This window comes from Heterocephalus glaber, unplaced genomic scaffold, assembly GCF_053883595.1.
Source record: "Heterocephalus glaber isolate CG9 unplaced genomic scaffold, H.glaber_assembly_v1.0 deba00000594, whole genome shotgun sequence".
Lineage (NCBI taxonomy): Eukaryota > Metazoa > Chordata > Mammalia > Rodentia > Bathyergidae > Heterocephalus > Heterocephalus glaber.
The window spans coordinates 34,137,226-34,152,604 of NW_028258151.1; the positions used below are offsets into that span (position 1 = coordinate 34,137,226).

The following is a 15,379-nucleotide window of genomic DNA, read 5'->3' on the forward strand; positions in this document are numbered from 1 at the left end:
CTAAGCCTGAGGGCTGCTCAGGAACCATATGACTGGGCGAATCCTTTCACCCTCCAGGAAGGAGTGTGGGAATATGACCTTCTAGGATGCTTCGAGGGTCACAGGAGCTTGGTGACACACAGCACTCAGGGAGGCAGCATCAGAACAGAGACCCGACCCAGGAGCCCAAGGACACGCAGTGAGCCACACAGAGTCAGACATAGGAAGTACCCACGGACTCAGAAGAGTTTCCATCTTACAGCCTGTTGTTTCATAGTTCATGTTTGGATACTACATTTTTTGGCATTTTAATATAATTTACATGAAAATTTTTTCAAAATATACTTAAATATACACACAATGGGCTTTACAAGGTGTGATTTTAAAAAACCTGGTGAATGCATCCACTGAGTGTCATCAAACGGAAAGGCAACTCATAAAAACATGATGCTGAGGCCGGGGATTTAGCTCAGTGGTTCTGACGCTTGCCTCACAAGTGCAAGGTCCCAAGTTCAATCCCCAGTACCAAAAAAACAAACAAACAAAAAAATTAGACACTTCAGTGTATTCCATTTCCTTTCCTATCCAAATTTATATCCTTTTTCTCTCTTCTTTTGAAACAAAGATGGGATCATACTGTATATAACAATTTTCTATTCATAGCATGAAGTCATCTGTTTTATTTTCATCTTAAATTCATGTAGTCAGGTGAATTAAACCCTTATTGTGGAAGCTTCCAGAGAGAAATTGTGCACTAGGGTTGAAGCCTCAGAGACTGCAGCAGCCAGGCAGCTACTGTGACAAGCACAGCCATCATTCGGTGCTAAACTACCCAGGCCTCCTCTTCCTCCTCGGCTCCTGCTCATCAAGGCTGTGCGGGATGCTGGCCCAGCATGGTCAGGTCTTCTGATATTTAAAAAGAGATACCTGGAATTGAGATTGTGCTGTGGGAAATATTCTTTGTTTGTTTTAATCTTTTGGCCCACAATTTTTTTTTTTTTTTGTACCGGGGATCAAACTCAGGACCTTTCACTTGTGAGGCAGGCAGCGGAACCATTGAGCTAAATCCCCAGCCCATTGGCCCCAAATTTTAAAAATATAGTTCAACAAAACCTGTCTATCAGTTCTCATCTCTTAGATAATGCTATGAACATCACAAGCATTACCTCAAGCTTCGGGGCAGATGGATTCCTAAAGCAGCCATCAAGAACCAGCAAAGATGAGAATCCAATCCTTGCCCCCTTCAGGCTTGTGTGCTCTTGGAGTGAACAGACACTATAGTCGATGTGGCTTGGATTTTGCATGTCGGCAAACCAGCGTGTTGAAGGCTTGGTCTCCAGGCCCTGGTGCTACCGGGAGGCAGTGGAGCCTGTAGGAGGGAGGGCTTAGTTTTGGGAAGTTAGCATGACCACCAGTCTCCTGCCCGCTACCATCTGCTTCCGGGTCATGATGAGGTAAGCAGGCTGCCTCCGCCTTGTGCTGCTGCTATGCTGTGCCATGTCACTACAGGCCCAAAACCACAAGGCCACACACCCATGGACTGACACCTCTGACACTGTGAGCCAAAATAACCCTCTTCTATGAAGTTGATTATCTCAGGTATTTGTTATTGTAACAGAAAGCTGATTAACACAGCAGTTTAAAAATAATACAGTAGACTACATGGTGATAAGTTCTGTATAGGAAAAAAAGGGCCAGGGATTTAGCTCAGTGGTTTCACCACCTGCTGTGCAAGCGCAAGGACCTGAGTTCAATCCCCAGTACCAAAAAAATAAAATAAAATAAAAAGTCCAAACTCTATACAGAAAAAAAGCAGGAAAATGAGACAAGGAGGAGGGGTTGCTATTTCAGATCCTGTGGCCAGGGGAACATTACTGGCAAGATGGCATCCAAGCAGGAATCTGGGGAGGTGAGAGGTATGCAGGGATCCAGGACTGGGACCAGCATAGCCGCAAGCTAGGGACAAGGAGCTGGGGTGTAGCTCAGTGGTAGGGCACTTGCCTGGCAATGCCAGAGCCCTGGGTTCAATCTCCAGCACCACCAGAAACAAGCAAGCAAGCAAACAGCCTGTGATAACAGCGTGCTTGACATACTTTACATACTCAAGGTACTGCATATTGGGACAGCAAGGTATGCGTAGGAGATGCAGTAAGGGTAAAAGCAGGGTCCCCTGTGAGGGGGTGATTTTTATAACAGGTTAGGGATGAGAAAATGAGTTCAGACAAGTTTCCCCAACTCACATAGCTGGGCAGTAGTAGAGGCATTTTGAACCCAGGCCTGGCTTAACTCCAAATCCCTTGTACTTAGCTATTATGTGTTGCCACACCAGAAGCAATAGAGTGCTTCACTGAATTTCCCCTCTTACAGTGCTCCATGGGTTCCAGTTATGCCCTCTCTGGGCTTTGTGCTACTGCCTCAGCCATGGAGAATTCGAGTGAAAGAATCCTAGAAGGCTATACCCAAAAGAATCTGCAGGCCTGTTGGGAGGAAAGATTTATTATATTTTTTATTATCTTAATTTTTTAAACAGGCTATCCATGAACATGACACAATTCAAAAGCTCAAAGGGGTACACAACCTTGCATACTTTAAGCTAAATTTTACTTAGCTGAGGTAACCCTGATCATTTATATGGAGGTGTGGCAGAGGAATAAATTGAGTCACAGAGTTGGTACCCGGTGGAAAGCCTTCCATCAGTGGGGAAACCAGGCACTTACTCCCAATCCGCAGTGAGAGTAGACTGTCTTCAAGAATATTTGTGTATAAAAGAAATCGGTTGGGCTCATCCTTTGATGCCACTGGCGTATTTCTCATCTTTTTCCTTCTCTTTTTGTATGCCTGCCAGTACTGGTGAAAGATAGCCATCAGAGTCCAGAAAATCTCTGTTATTTCCCACGATGGAGAGCACTGTCATTTGGTTCACATTTTTATTAAAATAAGATGAGTGATTCATTCACATTACAGGCAGAGGATCCTTTACCCGGAAACTATACTTTTAAAAACAAAGCCGATGGCTTTACAGAGCAGTAACTGCTAACATCAATTTCCTTTCCCAAAAGAGTAGACGCGCTTCCCTCCCTAGCTCCCCGGCTCTGACCCACACACGCACACATAATTACAGACATGATCCGCTGCAGATGCCCACAGAAGACAGGACAAAGGTGGGCTCATCTGAAGAGCTGTGTGTTTGTCTGTACCCTGCCCTCTTCCTACTGCCTTCTGTTTGTGTCTCTGAAGGCTGGTTTTTAGCGGAGGGCTAGCCGTAAATCCACCCTCCTTGGTGCAAGTCAATGGGTTCTGACAGGAGAGCGGGCTGCGCTCTTTCTAAAAACGCCCACACGCCGGCCAAGCCTTCCGCTGGTCTTGCACCACCAGGAACCCAAGAACTCAGTGGAGGTGTTTTTTTTATTTTTAGTCTGTCTTGGTTCAGCTCACCCTCAGTGAGTAACCCCGCTAGCCACTGCTTCTGTTTATATTTATTTAGAAAAGAAGGAAAATGGATTTTAAGCAAATCACATGCATAATCTGGCCCACTTTGTATTTACTCTGTGGCTGTTTTACACAGTGAAAAGCTCAGAGAAATAATAGCTATTAGTTTTTGTTTTCTCTGGCTTGCTTAAGTCCTCATCAGTTTTGCTGATTTCTTATAAAAGTCTATCCTGTCACCCTGACTTTAAATTGGAAAGGAAAAAGTAGTTGGAAGTGTATATGTAAATTCAGTGGACTTTTTTTTGCTAACCTGTGTCTAGTCCCATTAAAATTGCAAGTACAGGCTGGGTGTGGTGACGCATGCCTGTGATTCCAGCGCTCTGCGAGGCTGAGGCAGGAGAACCATGAATTTAAGCTCACCCTTGGCAATTTAGCAATTTAGCAAGACCCTGTCTCAAAAATTTTTAAAAAGGACTGGGAATGTAACTCAATATAAAGGCCTTGGGTTCAATACCCAGTACCACAAAAAAAAAAAAAGGAGGAGGAGGAGGCTGGTGATATAACCCTGTGGTAGCATGCTTGCCTAGCATGCACATGGTCCTAAGTTTGATCCCCATCACCAGGAAAAAAAGGAGAGGGGAAGAGGGTTGATACCATTTTCCTCTCCCTGCTCCATAAAGTTCAACTGAAAGGGCTAATAATGCATGTGAACCCAGCTGAACTGTGGCATAATTTTCAGTATCTCTGCAAACCCAAGCCCTCAGCTCTGCTAAAGGCACAGCAATAGTGGATTGGCAGGGCACTGCGCACCTGCCCCAGGCCGGAAGTCTGTTACTCACTCATCAATAAAGAACAAAGGCTGATAAAACCACCCTGCGATAAGGACACCCAGAGCCAGAGGGGGGCCAGTGAATTGGCCTCTCCTGGCCAGGTGCAGGCCCACCTGTGCCTGATCGCAGGCTACAGTCACAAGGGCAGGCCCTGTTGGGCTATATGCGGGCACCAGAACTGCTCGTCTCTCCTTCCCAATCGTTTCTTTTCTCTTCTCAAAGCTCTTTACTATTATGATTACTATTACTATCTTTCTTTTCATTTTACTAATGTCATTAATAATAGCAGTGTTATTCACTCTCATTTCTAATTGCTTGTTCATGGTCACTTGGTTAAAGACCCAGGATGCCCCTGAGTTGGCTGATTTCTGGAGCCTACATTTTATTTTATTTTATTTTTCAGTACTAGGGATTGAACCCAGGTCCTGAGCTACATCCTCACATCCTTTCTTCTTTCTTTTTTTTTTTTTTTTGGTACCAGGGATCGAACTTGGGTCCTTAGCTTGCGAAACAGGCAGTGGAACCATTGCCCCGGCCCCTCACATCCTTTTTAATTTTTTTTTTTTTTAGTACCAGGGATCAAACTCAGGACCTTGCACTTGCAAGGCAGGCAAAGTGCCACTGAGCTAAATCCCTGGCTGACCCTTTTTAATTTTGAAGCATGGTCTCACTAAGTTGCCCAGGCTGGGATTAAACTTGCAATCCTCCTCCCTCAGCTCCTGGAGTGGTGACATTTATGGGCACAAACCACCACACCAGACCAAAGCCCACTCCCATAAACACTGCACTGGGGAAGCCCCACTTTGGGGTCAGGCCCAGTGGCTCTTAGCCTGCCCTTGGTAGAACTCTGGAGTTTTCATACAGTCCCACAGGCCCTTCCCTCCCTGATGCTTCTAATCTGGGTGAGGCTGTTGAAGAGAATGTTGAGTAAAAATGTCTTTATTTTTATCTATGGTATATAGTTCCTGTAAGATTTCTGCTTTTTAAAAACTCTGTCTCTTATTTTTGTACCCTTATGTACAACTTCCTTATTTGATTGTATAGTTGAGGAAACTTAGGCCTAGAAAAGTTGTGCCCCAAGGAACATAATCAGTTCTTTGCAGAACTCATAGCAGGGCCTTTTCTCTCTATCGAAGTATGTCTCTGGGGTAGAACAGACTTTCCTTCCAGAAACCACATGAAAACCCTCACTCTAGACAGAAAAGCCCATGGAGGGCAACTGAAAACTACTGCCTCTTTTTCAAAGGCTGAACAGGGTATTCCCAACTTAGGGCCACCTAGAGGGCAGTACGCCCCTCATCTCAGTCACGTGCAGGGCCTGGACTCTGCTGTCCACTTCATCCTCTGCCTAGAGCCATGAAATGGTTGGAGTCTGATTTAATACTTGGCCTACAACATATATTCAGGCCAAACAGAAATAGGCTAAATACATATCTCACTGGGTGTTGGGCTTAGTCATAATACAGTATAAAACTAAAGAGCCTGGCGTTCTGCCCCTTCTGAACACAATGAAGATGCTCTCGGGAATAATGAGTTGGCAGAGGAGGGTGTTAATAATGGCCCAAGAACTCCAGCCCGCAGGTGTCACTGGAAGCCATTGCTTCCCCTTCCTTTTGTAGGCTCATTTCCCTTTCAGTACACTAATCACCATTCCCCGCCACTTAAACACAGAACAGCAGCGCTGCCAAAGATGAAATTGAGGAACACAGCTTGCTCTTCTTCCAAGGCTTTGCCTGATGGGAACGTGGCCCCTGGGAGGTTGGTGCTCTTCCTGTGACTTGGGGACCAAGTGCTGCGTGGGGAGTGAAGCTGTCAGATGCCCCCCTTCCCTCCTCACTCTCCTCCCCTCCTCTGCAGAGTCACACTGAGTATTTACTCAGCTATGGCCTGGTGGCAAAGCTCCATGCCCTGGGGATGGATGGGGTGGCGCGGCCATGCCGCACACTAGCCATGTCCTTCTTTCCAAGCAAGCCCTGACAGAGCAGCCTGGCTGAGGGTGAGTGTCATTTAGAAGGAGCCTCCACAACCCAGCATAAAGGAACATAAAAACAATCGCAGCTGAAAATTGGAAAGTCCACTTCTGGGCTGCGGTCTTCTCTGGCCTCTGTGGTAGTTTCTGCTGAAATCGCGCAGCCAACCAGCAAGAGGTTGTTTGGTCCTCTGGGTTAACTGTGGCCTGGGATGGGTTCATTATCTCCAGGCCTGACCAGTGCCAACTTCCCCAGCCAACATGCAGCACTCACATGATGAGTTCGCACCGAGCCCCAAGGGTCCCCCACACTTCTCCAGCTAAAAATCCTGACTCAGACCTTGGAGAAGGCCAGGTCTGCGCAAGGGATGAGGATATGGGCTCACGTCCCTCCACCTGATGGTCTTTCTCGGGTCCTCAGAGGCTTAGTGGGGCCTGGCAAAGGCTCCTCGTCTGAGGAAGAACAGAGGCGTCCAGATCTACGACCACAGAGTTCGCCATTCTTGGGAGGTCTGTGAGGAGGATGTAGAAAGGACTGCACTGCCTCCACAGAGCTTCAGAGGCAGGACTCTGGACAGCAGGAGCCACTGGATGTAGAAAGACACCCTTCTTTCCCCAGTTGAGAGTAACCTGGCCCTTGTTAGGTATCAGTCATTTCTGATGAGATTAATTTTCTTGGGTAACATAACATCATCTGTCACTGTCTGGGATGAGAATGGAGACGACCAACCAAAGAACACTTCGGGTCAGGCCGTCACTTATCTTGAAATCAGTAGTACTGGAGCTGGAGTTGTAGCTGTGGCAGGGTGCGTTTCTGGAAGGCAAACCTTAGGCTTCCATAGTAAAATTGGCAATACATTCCCGGGATAAGGAATACTCAAGCTGATGGCACCGAGTGCTTGCTGAGAAGGTTCTGGAGTCCCCTGCCATGGTTTATTGTTTGTTGGGAGCCCAGTGCCTACCAAATAGAGCATGTGCCATGTTCTGCCCTTTCCTGGCTTCTCACACACAAGTCCTCAATTTGCAGAAATGATTCCTTTGCCTGGAACTCTCACATCTCTGTGACACAGTGACCAAAGCTTTGTCCCTATGAATTTGGACTTGGGTCAGCATGTGATGTATGTTTTTATTCATTCATTCCTTCAGCAGATACTACAATGTGCAGGCATTGTGGTGGGAACTTTGGGTCAATACAAAGATTCATTAATTTTAGCACTTCAACGGGCCAGGGATTTAGCTCAGTGGTTCTGCCACCTGCCGCACAAGTACAAGGCCCAAAGTTCGATCTCTGGTACCAAAAAATTTAGCACTTTGAGTTTTTATCCATTAATAATTATACAATAGTACCATTTATTGAGCACTTGGCCAATTTTTCTCAGAAAAGTAGCTTATATATAAATTATCCTTTTTTTTTTTTTTACAATAATCTATTAGGTTGGTACAGTGGTTATTCACCCTGTAAAGCTGAGGAAATCAAGGTTCAGAGAAGTTGGATAACTGCTCCAGGTTGTGCTGGTGCTAAGTGGGAGCCAGGCTTTGAAGCCAAAGTCACTAACATGGCTGCCCTGCCTCCTTGCCCTGTTTGACAAATTCCCGCTGGTGTGAACCACCTGTGGGTCTTGTGTGACTCTGGGATGGTGCGTGGTACATGTGCCACTGGTGGATCAGAGCCACTCAGCAGTGAGACATAGGATGGCTGACCCGCTGTGAATGTGTTGATGTGACTCTCCTGAAAGGCATCTGTGCTTAACTTAGACCCAGTCTGGCAGTCACCCGGCATGAACAATCTGTCCCCTGAAGTTATTCCCTGAGTCCCTCTTCCAGGACAGAACTCCTCAGACCGTTAGAGCCACAGAGGCTGGGGTCTGAGCTAAGGCTTCTCCCACCAGCTGTTTCCTTGAGAAAGTGGGTGACCTCTCTTTCTTCATTTCAGTAACAGCAAATTCCGACAGCACTGGCCATGGGCCAGGTACTACTTCTCATCAACTGCAACGGTTCTGTGACATTCACAGGGCAACCTCATATCTGTGGAAGCCAAGGTATGGAATCAGTCAGGCTACTCTTGAGAAGTCAGTGGCAAAGCACAGCTTTGGACTCAGGCACCCTCGCTCTGGAGTCTGTGCTGCCTCTGAAAATGACAGGGACGACGTGCGGAAACTCCTCTGGTCCAGAACCACCCAGCGGGGGAGCTGCGAAGAAGAAAGTAACGATTCCAACCACCCACCCAAAGCGAAGCACCCATTTGTGGAGAGGATTTTCTGGTTTTGATATTATCCCAAAGCCTGCTGCCTCTGCCTGTGAACTTGCAGGCTGAGCTTCCCTAATCCTGGGGATCCCTTTAGAGAGGATCTGTCAAGGTGCACTGCTCGCCTTCCCTGCACCTGCCAGGACACCGAGGCGGGCCGCGGACAGGGGGGCGGGTGGGAGCTGCAGGTCGCCAGCGGCACAGGGGTCCCGCTCCCCCTCTTCCCACTCCCACCCCCAGTGGCTTCCATCTTTCCTATTGACAATAATTAGAACCTTCCTGCCTCGATTCTTACAGGAGGACTATCAATTCACTCGGCTTGTTGCCTTGACCCAGGTTACCTGGAGCGATCTGGTCCCAGTAGTGTGTTTGGAGAGGAAAATACACTTAAGCCCTTACACATTCGTGTGGATGAGGTCAAGGTGCTGGCCTGGCTCTGGAGCCAGGCTGCCTGGATTGGAGTTCCAGTCCGGCCTCTTCAGCATGTTCAGTCTGAGCTGGTGTGTCTGGGAAATGGGGCTAAAACAGTGCAGATTAGATGAGGTACACGGGAATGCCCGAGGAGAACAGGGACTGGCCCGTAGGAGACGCTCAGAACAGTGAGCTGGTAGCATTAAGCCCCTCCGGCCCCAGTCCGCCTTCTTTCTCACCCTCCTGGGCTCCTGCTTTGGGAAGACCCTTGCTGTCCGCCAGCCTCTGGGCCTCCTCTCTCCCCTCGGCCACCTGCTTACTGTGTCCCCCAAGCTTCTAGGTCCCATCTTCGGACTGGGCCTGGGCACAATGGAGTCTACTCCCTAAGGTTGCCGCGAAGGTTAAGTGCACTAATTCAAGTGCTGAGCACAGCGCCCAAAGACCATGCACGCTCATTACTGTTATTCCTGGAGCACAAAAGGCTGCTGGGAAGAGCCTTTGAAACCTCAGAGAGCCTGAGAGCCAAAGAGCCAGGCTGTGTGGCCGTGGCTGGGCCAGGAGCCGGGAGCCAGGCAGGCTAGAGGAAGGCAGCGGAGGCTGAGTGTCAGGAAGACGTGCGCAGCCCAACAGTTTCCAGGCAGAGCACTTCGAGGGCTTGCGAATTCAAACTCAGCAAGAAGCACCTCCCTGCGCCCTGTCCTCTCCTGTGTTTCTCCCCAGGATTTAACAACAAAAAACCAAGACAGCTCCCCTCGGTGTCATTAAGTTCCAGATATCTGCTGAGCACATTATAGACATCCTGTCTTCTACACTTCACCACTGCAAAGCAAGTCTTACCATTCCCCCACACAGATGAGCCGCTGCGACTCAGCCGCAGAGCCGTTTGCCCACAGAGACCTGTAAATGGCGCGGCCCAGATTTAAGGCTCAGCCTGTGGGGCAGAAAGGGAAAGGTTCCCACTGATTTCAGAACCAGTCTTACCACCTGCCTCCTCCCAGTCCCCGAGGGCCAGGAGTGGCTGCTCTTCATGTTATCTGGCCATTTAATGGAATTAGAACTGCCATCTCTCCCTCACACATAATTAAAAGTTGTTTATTTGCTTGCGATATCATGAATCTCTACATGACCACCTTCCTCACGTAACATTTGGGAGAATCGAGTTCCGGAAGTGGTGGGCAGGCTGTATTCTGTTTTTAGTATTTCTGAGGGCCTTTTGTTGCATGAGAGAGGTACAAAGGGATTTTTGTGAATCATTCTTCTGCCCCTGGGAAGCCAGTATTGGAAGTACATGAGTCAGGATCATATCAAGATGCCTTTACTAGATGTGGGGATTGGTGTCCATGGCTTGTTTCCCTTCTCTCTCCTCTCCTGTTCCTCACCCCAGACCTGTGAGACCCTGAATGGCTTCTCCTCCCTCTCTTGAAGAACGAGGCCTGCCACGCCATGCCCGGGGTCAGCAAGGGAGGAGAGGAAAGCACATAGCCCGCTGCGGCCACAGCAAAGGCCACAAAAGCCATCCTGCTCCTTTGACCTACATTGACGCTGAATCTGTTCTTTGGTGTCCCTGACTTTGGCCATGTGGTTAGTTTAACTCTCTGCCCCCACCTTGAATTGAGCTTTGATGAAAAAGCAGGAGGAACTCAGGCCTGCCCCTGGAGATTTGGGGTTTTTGTCTTGGAAAAGCATGAACCAAACTAGCAGGGCAGGAGATCTGGATTCCTGTGGCTTGGGCTAACTTTGGCCGAAGACACCAAGTGCCTGTGATCATCATCCTCTTCCTCCCAGATGTGGCTGTGCCCTGCTCGTCACCTCCCCTCGCCCCTCCTCCCAGTTAGCAGGTTTCAGGCCATGACTCTTGCTGACCATAAGCTGCCTTTCCATACTTGAAATGGCTCGTGGGAATGCTTGCAGATTGCGGCTGCCAGCTGATCCAAACTCTTTTGGCTTTAGTAGTACAATAACAAAACAGCTCCTCAGCACCAGCATATTTCCTATCCCTGGGGATCCCAGTAAACCTCTGTGAGATTTGCCTCTTGGGAAATCTGGAACACAGGGCCTCCTGGCTGCTCTCTCCCAAGCAGCACCTCCATCTATCAGGAGTCATTTGGTGGCCTAGACTGTGTGTTTTGGACCGCCATCCTGGCTTCCTGTAATAGGGTGGCCAGATCTCTGTGTGGGCATCCAGAGGAGCCAGCCGCTCAGTGCTGGGTGACAGTGACGCGGTCTGTGGTCGGTACGCTACGCTCTGCTCCTCCATGTTTGCAAGCCTATTTGCCGTGGTTCAGCCTCCAGACGTTCTGTAGATGGGCCCCGGCCGGTGGTGGTGAGCGTGGCCATGCCAGGGCCTTCGGCATTCACCCGGCTCTCCCATGACTCATTCCCCCAGATGTTTACATCCCAGGGAAACCAAGCAAAAAAGCCATGAAAGCGCCTCTCCCGTGTCCTCTCTTACCTGAGTGTTTCTCAGCCCTTTGGTCAAAACAATGTCGTAATTCTGTGCCCCATCCAGGAAAGGCTTTGCAGGAATATTGATTTTTAAATCTCACCCCAGAAGTTAGTGGCTCCACACCGCTAACACTGACTCACTTTAAAAGAGCGGCCCAGCTGCACATGGTGATATGCGTCCAATCCCAGGGCTCGGGAGGCCGAGGCAGGAGGGTCACAAGTGCAAGCTCAGGCTGGGCAACTCAGTGACTTAGCAAGACCCTATCTCAGAATAAAAATAATAAGAAATGGAGCAGCTTTCCCCAGACTGAGTCTGAAGATGTGAAATGACTAGAGAGAATGGTGATGGGGTGGGAGACCTCATAGGCTCCTCTCTGTTTCCACCACAGACCTGCTGACCATGAGGGAGTACCACTGCCTGCTGCAGCTGCTGTGCCCCGACTTCCCACTGGAGCTCACCCAGAAAGCAGCCAGGTACAGTGCCCCGACTCCCAGGCCAGCCCAGCCCTCAGCTAGGGGAGAAATCAGCATCACAGAGGGGTCTACTCAGGGTCTTTGAGATGATGGCGTTTCACAGGGGGCCGGGCAAGCCTTCACAGCCTCTGAGGGAGCCTCAGGGTCTGCAGATAGGGGTGGAGGGCTGTGAGACGAGGAGGTATGTGCACACACACACACACACAGGCACATGCGTGCACGCACACACGAGGACACCCAGAGAAAGGGACCAGAGTGGCCAGCAACTCGTGTTGACAGAGTCACAGAGCGGGAGCTGGAAAGGCACGAAGGGAATGAAGCCCAATCCAGGGAGGGCAGATGGTGTCATGTGGGCTGAAAGGAGGCCCTCAGGGTAAGTCCAGACCACAACCTGGCAGGTGTGGTGAAAAGCCCCTCGTTTCTGGGTTTGGTTCACTGTCATTCCCATTTTTTAACCAAATGAAGTAGTTGAACTGTACCTCAGTTAACTTTTTTTTTTTTTTTTTTTTTGGCAGTACCAGGAATTGAACCCAGGGAGCACTGAGCTACATCCCCACCCTTTTTTGGTCTATTTTTGTTTTTAAACACAGGGTCTCATTAAATTGCCTCAGTATCCTCCCACCTCAGCCTGCTGATTAGCTAGAGTTATAGGCATGCACCACCATACTCAAAATCTTTTTTTTTTTTCTTTTTTGGTATTGAGGCTCGAACTCGGGATCTTGTACTTGTGAGGCAGGGGATGGAACCACTGAGCTAAATCCCCAGCTTCAGAAATATTATTTAACACAAAACCTGAGCTTGGTATGAAGGAAAAAAATCTTGTTTTCTGAAAAAAAAAAACCTTTTCTTAAAAGAGGAGAGGGGGCCAGGGACTTAGCTCAGTGGTTCTGCCACCTGCCTCACAAGCACAAGGTCCCAAGTTCGATTCCTGATACAAAAAAAAAAAGAGGAAAGGTTCATTTGGCTCACAGTTTGGGTAAGTCCAGCCTATAGTCTGCTGGCTCCAAGGCAGGAACATCATGGGGAAGAGCCTGGCGGAGCAGAGCTACTCAGTTCATGGCGACCTGGAAGCAGAGCAGGGGACAGCCCCAGAGAGGAGGGGGCAAAGGCACAGACCTGTTGCCCAAAGCCATATTTCATGACCCACCCAGACACACCCAGCAACTGGTCCCACCAGTCCCAGGTGAATCCCAAGCCAATCCAGTTGACACCCACCCTAACCACCAGAGCCAGCTCCTCTAAATCACACTGAAGTCATTTACCTTCACTCAAAGATCTGACTCAATCCTTATTTTTAAAAGTTACTTCTCAATTCATTGAGGCTCTGAGAGGTTAACTGTGTCGTGGGAGCTTACTGAGAGCTTGCAAGCAGCAGGGCCCGCTTCTAGAGAGCACTCCGCTCTCCGCAGGCTCCTGCCCTGTGTCCTGGCACCATTGCTGCTTGGCAGCTTGGCCCCGAAACCAGAGATGCAACAGCTGCACTGCTCCTGGAATCCCCTTGCGCCCCTCAGCGAGCGACTGCCCCCTGCTGGCATGGAAGATGAGAAATTCGTTGCTCCCAGCAGCATACAGCAGCCTCTCACTGGGCAGGATGCCTCGGTTCACAGCTCGTGAACTCATTTTGCTGGTCGTGTCCAAAACCTGTTCAGCGATCACAGACTCAGCATTTTGTAGGATTTTTCCTCTTCCTGCTCAGGGGATCTTACATTTCCCAATGCACACTGGTCATCCTTAAGCCATAGTTCAGCTTTGATCAGTTTGATTTTTCTGCAATCCAAAGATTTGGGTTGTTTTTTTTCTTAGCTTGAGGGGGGGAAAAAAGCATGAGAGATTATTTCTTGTAATTTAAAAGAGCCAAGTAGAGTTAGCATTAAATAGTTTCCCTATGGGCTCAGATCATTTTAAGAAAAATTCAAGCCCGGCATGGTGGTGCACACCTGTAATCCCAGCACTCTGGGAGGCTGAGGCAGGAGGATCACAAGTTCCAGGCCAGCCTAGGCAATTTAGCAATTTAGCAAGACCCCATCTGAAAATAAAAAATAAAAAGAGCTAGGGATGTAGCTCAGTCATAGGTCCTGGATTCAAAGAAGGACCAAAAAAAACAGAGACAGAAGAGAGTCAGAAACAGAGAGCTATTGATTCAACCCTGGAGGGAATTTAGCATTCCTAAAGACTGAGCTTAGCTGAGTGTGGTGGTGCACACCTGTAATCCCAGCACTTGGGAGGTTGAAGCAGGAGGGTCGCTGAGAGTTTGAGCCTGGACTACATGATGAGTTCAAGGCCAACCTGAACTACATAGAGAGACCCTATCTCAAAAACAAAAACAAAAGTTGGATTTAGGAATACAAATGTGACTGGAGAATTCCTAAACACACACAAAGACCCATGCATGAGTGCGAGTGCGTGTGCTACAGGCAAACAGGCTGGATCTGTCCCAGGCTTGCTGCTGCTGAGTCACTGTCACTTAGCATAGTACCTGGGTACAAGCTGGGGCCTCTGTACCCATCTGCTGAGTGAGTGAATGAATGAATGAATGAATGCACATGTGGGTAAACGGGTGAATGAACATTCCTCAGCTGACATTTATACTTCACCCACTTATAGTATAAATTCAGTGGCTTTTAGTTTATTTACAAAGTGCATTACACAGTCAACTTGAGCACACTTTCATTACCGAGTGGCAGCCCCAGCCCATTCCGCCCCACTCCCCACCATCCTCAGACCAGACCCCTGCTTTCTCCCTCTCTTGATTTCCCTGTTGTGGGCATCTCAGGTCAGTGGCATCATGTACAATGTGGTCCTTCGAGACTAGCTTCTTTCACTTAGCATGAAGTTTACATGTTCATTCCTACTGTACCATGAATCGTCATTTCACCAAGTATTTCCCTTTTATTTTTTTTTTTTGGTACTGGGGATTGAACTCAGGTCCTTGCGCTTGCACAGCAGGCGGCGAAACCACTGAGCTAAATCCCTGGCCCCTCACCAAGTATTTCTTTTTTTTTTTTTTTGATATCAGCGATTGAACTCAGATCCTTGCGCTTGCACCCCTCACCAAGTATTTCTTGAGTGTCGATTTCGTAGGAGGAATTATTCTGCCCTCTGGAGACCCAGTCATGAATAAGAGAGTTCCTGTCCCTCCTGGGACAGCATTTCATTTAAAAAGGGCTCACTTGGGTACCAGTCACTGCCACCACACTTTCATACATCTGTGCCTTGGTTTCTGCTCCCCAGAGTAGCCACTGTCCCCCTTTCCTGTCCTGAAAGCCAGGAGGTGAGCTTGTGAGGCTGAGCCTCCTGCACACCCCCTCCTCCCAGCCTCTTCCAGGCTCCCAATGCTGTGAGCGATGAGAGCAGAATCCAAGCACAAACTCGGGTCCTCCCAGAACCATGTGGTGTGTGTGCGCTCCAGGCAATCATTGGTACAAAGAGGCTTCTCGGTCGTGTTCCTCTACTCGAGGAAGAGCAGCACCTCAGCCAGCATGTGGACAGCAGGGTGAAGGGACTGTGGGGTGCAGGTGTGGCATCAGAGGGCCCAGGAGCCCACAGGGCCTGGCTGCAACGCCTGAGATGAATTCAGGGTGCGGCCGTTCCTTACAA

At 48.9% G+C, this 15,379-nt stretch overlaps 1 protein-coding gene across 2 annotated transcripts in view; it reads left to right on the forward strand.

Moving 5' to 3' along the window:
* Positions 1–15,379, forward strand: part of Cstpp1 (centriolar satellite-associated tubulin polyglutamylase complex regulator 1) — a 173,022-nt gene that overhangs the window by 145,393 nt on the left and 12,250 nt on the right. For both annotated transcript variants that reach the window (XM_004851894.4, XM_021264216.2), the window contains one exon: positions 11,698–11,782. In XM_004851894.4, coding sequence (XP_004851951.2) covers positions 11,698–11,782 — 85 coding nt within the window. The remainder of the gene's footprint in view (positions 1–11,697; positions 11,783–15,379) is intronic.